The 6,000-nt window shown below is 33.7% G+C and overlaps 1 protein-coding gene across 2 annotated transcripts; it reads right to left on the reverse strand.

Moving 5' to 3' along the window:
* Positions 1 to 2,111: 2,111 nt before the first annotated feature.
* Positions 2,112 to 5,589, reverse strand: LOC129305260 (alkane hydroxylase MAH1-like). Of its 2 annotated transcripts, none has more exons than XM_054945270.1 (2): positions 3,904 to 5,587; positions 2,112 to 3,021 (listed from the first exon to the last, which is right to left on the reverse strand). In XM_054945270.1, the coding sequence occupies exon 1, from the start codon at positions 5,439 to 5,441 to the stop codon at positions 3,927 to 3,929; it is 1,515 nt and encodes a 504-aa protein (XP_054801245.1). In that variant the 5' UTR covers positions 5,442 to 5,587; the 3' UTR covers positions 2,112 to 3,021; positions 3,904 to 3,926. The 2 variants fall into 2 exon arrangements, with proteins under 2 accessions (XP_054801245.1, XP_054801246.1); XM_054945271.1 differs by lacking the exon at positions 2,112 to 3,021 and having other exon boundaries at positions 3,032 to 4,215; positions 4,340 to 5,589.
* Between the last annotated feature and the right edge of the window lie 411 nt (positions 5,590 to 6,000).

The raw sequence follows: 6,000 nt of genomic DNA on the forward strand, positions 1-6,000 counted from the left end.
TTTTCTCTTCATTTTGATGTATCTTTTAATGAATATTGTTGCTTCATACTATTTTAATGGCTGTTAGTCGCTAAACACATTTGACCTAGGGTAACTATGAACTTATTGGTGGATTAGAGCTTGTTTTTACCCATTGGTTATGCTTAATATTAATTTTGGTTGCTCAATCTTGCATTAATTTGTCTATTTAATATTTGGCCATCATTAAATATGAATTTGGGTGTTGGGGTTTTTCCTTGACGAAGTAAAATCACATTTGGACCCTTAAATTGAGTAATATGATATTAAATTATGATCTAATTTGTAATTAGGATAGAAATATATATACCTAATTGCCTCATATAATCAAATTAGAGTGAGTTGGAATTGAAGTTGCCTCTTCGATAATTTTGTTAGAAATAACATAATTAATTTGAGAGAGGGCTATTTGAGGTTCAAAAGGCCCTTATAGGCATTAATACGCTAGATTAACAAAATTAGCATTAAAATTAATTAATTGGGTAAAAAGCAAGATCTATGAAGCTAGCAAAGAATTAGTGATTCTAGGTTGCATTGGACATTTGTAGTTGTTGGATTGGGAATCTCATTGCATTTTATTTATTTTACTCTTTAATTTTGTTTAATCAATCGCTTCTAATTGGTTTTGCTTAACGTGAACAAAAATGAAAACTTTATTGCCTAATTGCTATTATGCTTGATTCCTTGTGGAATCGACCTTGACGCACTATTATATTATATTTTGAGCTGTACACTTGCAGTGAAACATTTTGTGTGCATCAGCTGTGCATGCATTTGGCTCTAACCCCGCATTTTACCCAAAATAATAAACAAAAGGAAGAGCTGTGCATGTTTATCCATGCATGTGCGTATCAAATTTTCAGCATCAAATTAGATACACTGACAATATACCATGCGAATTGCGTAGCAAAATGATTTTTTGAATATAAAGTGACAACATTAAACCACGAAAGGTGAAATCAGTACAGACTTAAGGATCTTCTCTTTTCATCATTCACCAACTGCCCATAGTTAAGGCAAGGGTTGATCAAAAGAATAAAAGGTCCCAGTAAGATTCATAGCAAAACTAGCTAACAAAGTAGATGGCTACAATAATTAGTCTCCCTAAACATAAAACTCAAAGAGACAACTACTCCTAAATAAGAGGAATCTAGCATAATGGATGATATCTCTGAACGGATAATTTTCAATCTCATACGGCAAGAGAAAACATTGACTCTTTGAAGTCTCATCCTAGAACATATAGATCCAGCCCTTGTGAAATGCCAACCATTTCAGTGATGGCAGTAGGAAAGGATACGATTCAAGAAGCAAGACTAACAATATCTAGCAACTCCATTGTTTCTTATAACCACTCCACCACAACGAGCTTCCCATCTTCTCCAGTAACCAGACGGATCAATGAGGATTTTGATTGTTAGACAGAATGAGAATCTAAAGCATCTCCGGAAGGAGGTAAAAGAAAAAGAAAAATCATTATATTGAGCTTTTGTCAAAATATGTTATATTTTGGATGCCAAATATCTCCAAAAAAAAAGTCTTTTAGAATTTAGAACTGACGGAGCAACTTTTTTTTTGTTTTTGGAAATTTTACTCTTTTACAATTTCTTATAAATAAAGTAAGAGGCTATACAATGAGAGATAAAATATTTTTAAAGATGAAGAATTTAATAGAATACAGTAAAAACCTTATACCTGTTTATGACAAATACCGATAATTTAACTGGATTTTTTTATTCCCATGAAATATTAGAAGTGACTTATATATGAGATCAAAAAGAGTATATAAAAAAATAATAAATAAATAAATATTCTAATTGTGTGTGTAATATAGAGAGAGACTATATATATATATATATAAAAATATACATTCTATATGTGTGTTAATATCATAAATACTTTTGGTCCTATTTATAGAATAGAGAGAGAATATTTTTGTCTAATTTATAAGGCACCTCAATAATTATTATGTTCATCTTTACAAGTGCAGAAAATTTTATTATATGTTAGAGTACTTTATTTTAAAGTAGGTATATTTAATAGAGATAAAATTAAAAATTTATTAAATTTTTAAATAGAGTTAATGAGGTTTAAGTCTTTTCTTAATTTCAATAAAAATATTGGAAGTGACTTATAAATAAAAATAAAAAAGCTTATGTGATAAATGATAGGATATACAAATTTTTAGACAAAGTGAACGAGGCTTAACACTACCAAAAAAAAAAAACTTTCACCGGCAACTCCAAAAAGTCGTTGTTGAAAGTGAACAATTTGCAGTAATAATAAAAATCGCTGTTGAAAGTATAATGAGTTTCTATTTTCAGATGTTTCATGATTAGGTTAATATTTTAAACAATGGCACTAATTATTTATAATAATTAGGCATTTGATGGTTAAATTTATTCGTTCATATAATAATATTTCAACTAATCTAATTTTTTAATTTAAATTCTACTTTTAATACTGGCAACTTTGAAGTTTGATGATAGTTTAGAGGTTCCCGATTCAATGTCTAATGACAAGGAAGAAGAAGATGATTGTAATGACCCTAAATTTTAAATTTAAAAAAAATTAAAATTAGTTTTAAAATTTTAAAAAAATCTCATGTCCTTGCTTGTAATATTTTTGTGACTTTTCTTGTGATTTCACATGCCCTTTTTTTGTAAATTTTCCCAACCCTTCTTTTGATCAGAAAACTATTTTTTTCGTGCAAAAGCATCTCATCTCTATTTTTTCCCACCACCAATACACACTCTTCTAGACATTCATAGTCGGTCTATCTCGGTCTCTTATCTACGTCCGTAGCTCACTGTCACGAGGGGTTGATTTCTCGCTATTGTGCTTCATCCGCTGTCATCATCTTTATTCCCGTTCGCTAGCCACAGCAAGTTGGTTGCTGATTCTCCTTTTATATCATCGTGCTATTTTGCATGGCTGAGAGGTTTCCATCGAGTTTCTGTCTTTGTTGCCAACTTCTTCTTCCTCTTCGCTGTCTTGGTTCGCCTGTGTCAGGTGGAAAGGATGAATAGTTTTTGTTTCTCTGTTTTGTGCTTAACCGAGGTGCATATTCAGGGGTTAGTTTTTTTTGCTTCTTTTCTTCCTTCCCTTCTGTCGAAATCCAGCGTGTGTGCATGTGGTAGATGATTCTTTTACTGTTGGTTGTAGTTATATGTTAATCATTTCCGTTTTGGTAAAATTAAAAGCTTATAAGCCTTTTATTAATTTCGATAAAAATGTTGAAAGTGATTTATGAATAATAATTAAAAGCTTCATGTGATACTCCCTCTATCCCTATTTATAATATATTTTTAATTGAATCATATAAATTAATAAAAATTGGTTATCTAATTATAAGCACAATAACATTTTAATGTTGCCCATAATTATTGTAAATAAAAAATGAATCTCTGTTTTTAAAGTAAATTAATAAGAATATATTTTTTTTCTTTTCAATTTAATAAGAAAATAATAATCCATTTATTAAAAAATATGCTTCTAACCTCTAATATTTAGAACAAAAAAAATTTCTAGAAGACTTTTTATATATAAAATACAAAGACGGAGGGAGTAATTGATAGGACATACATAGAAAGTTTTGAGTGAGGGGCATGTATGATATATTCCTATCCTATATATATATATATAGCCGAAGTAATTGAATGAACGCGTAGATTTTCTAAAGAATACAAAAGTGGATTTTACTAATTGCCATCAACATCATGCCATTATAGTGCAACGATCTTTATAGCAACATTATCAGGTGCAGGACAATTAGTGGCTTGATTATATCCCTTCAACCAATACGCACATAATAACATTACCGAAGTAGAAAAACGGACACAAGCACAACAAGACTTCAAACATACAGCAGAAAATATGAATTACCTTCTACTTTTATATTATACTGGTCAATGTCTTTTTGAGATCCGAATCTTGAGACCATAACTCATTTGAAGCACCATTGAAAGTGTGGGAGAAATAGGATGATCTTCCACCACATGAACTTGATAGTTACACAAGATAGCAGAAGCCATAATCTTCATTTGAGTGAAAGACAAGTCTTTACCCAAGCATGTCCTAGGGCCTGCAATGAAAGTACTAAATTTGTATGATGGCATGTGAACAATACCTCCTCTCCTTGAGATCCATCTTTCTGGTTTGAATTCCAAGCAATCTTTTCCCCATATTTCTTCACACCTTCCCATAGCATACAAAGATATCATTATCATAGTACTAGGACTGACCTCATGCCCACTAGGAAGAATATCATGTTTGATCGTTTGCCTAATAACTGAAGGTACGGGAGGGTACAGTCTCAAACCTTCACACAAAGCAGCATGGAGATATACTTGATCTTTCACTTCCTTTTCTTCTTTGATCTCTTCATGAATCTTTGCTTCTACTGAAGGGTGTGTAGCAACAAGCCAAAAGAACCACGTGAGAGCTGAAGTTATGGTATCTCTGCCTGCGAAAAGAAGACTAAAAGCGGTGTCTCTCAGAAGCATGTCATCCGCTTCATCTTTTCCTTCGTCCCCCCTCATCAAACATGCTAGCAAATCATCGGCTTCCTTCTCATTTCCGTTGATTTTTGGGAGCTTTTCTCTCTTTGATGCTATACTTTCATAGAGGAATCGATCAAACACTTCACATGCTCGGGCCATCTTCTTCTCTGGTCCGATTCCAAGCCATCTCTGAAGCTTCCACACGCTTTTAGGTATTGTTTGTCTGTAAAATGTGCACTCTCCTACTTCATCAAAGGCTCTTATGCATGCAACTTCTTGGAAATCTAGTGCGAGGCTTTTTGGATCAAATCCTAAGACTATAGAGCAGACAGCGTCAAAGTTGAAGCGACCAAACACGTCTTGCAGATCCAATTCAACTCCTCGCTTCTCGACTTGATCAAGAAGAGGAATCAAACAACTCTCCACCTTCTCTCGAACAATCTTCTCCCGAAACTTCTCGAAGCATTTTGCTTTGAAAACTGAGTGCTGAAGTGCCCTGTAGTGTTTCCATGCATCTGAATCTACAGTAAAAATAGAATCACCAAAAGCATCCAGAACCTCGCGAAGGTCATGCCCTTTAATGTAGTTGGCGAAATTCTTGCTCATAATGCGATGTACGTTCATGGGGTCACAGGTCACCAAATAGTTCATTCCAGTAAACCAGGGTCCGAGGAAATTACCAGTGCCTCCTTTTCTTTGCAGAACTTCAGTTGTGTAGTCATAAGTCTGCCCCAAATTTTTGAGAAATGACGGCAGCATTCCTATCAGAGGCCAATCTGGAAAGAGCAGGTCTCGCCAATATCGCCTTCGATGGAAATGAAAAACGAGAAAGAGAAATGCCGCAAAACTAGCAATTAGTTGCAGACAACCAAGCATTTTTTGGTTTGGATACAAACGGAGAGCTTTGCTTCTATAGATCATATGATATGCTGTACAAATACAACTACATGGCCAATAAATAGAGAAGGAGAATAATGTTCAAGTAGTGCTCCTATAAGCCAATGCCGTTCAGTCCTGCAGGTTGCTGATATTTTGGTTTACATTAATACTGGATAGGGAGGCAGTAATGGACTGTTAGGTAGTACTAGGCCAGCAGAGAAAATAGGCCCTGTTTAGTACGCAGACCTCAGTTCAGAGAGATTGAGATTGAGATTGAGAATGAGAGTGAGAATGAAGTTTTAAAATTATGTTTGGTATGGAGTAATATTAGGAGAGAATGCTTACTTTTATTTTATTTTATAATTAAACGAAAATATAAAATACTATATTACCCCTCAAAATATAATTGAAAATTTATGTCATTATCATCAGAACACTTTCCTCCCCCTAAAACAGAACGTTCATGGCCACAGAGGAAATGCTTCCACTGGTTATCTTCATCGTCTTCTTCCTTTTCTTCCTTCTTCTTATTGCTCTTGTCCCCCAAAAAGAACACCCATGGCTGCACAAGAGAACCTCGTTGTCGCCCTTTCCTCTATTT

The sequence above is a fragment of the Prosopis cineraria genome, unplaced genomic scaffold (assembly GCF_029017545.1).
Source record: "Prosopis cineraria cultivar Desert tree isolate PC_DT_omini unplaced genomic scaffold, ASM2901754v1 PC3, whole genome shotgun sequence".
In the NCBI taxonomy this organism is placed as follows: Eukaryota; Viridiplantae; Streptophyta; class Magnoliopsida; order Fabales; family Fabaceae; genus Prosopis; species Prosopis cineraria.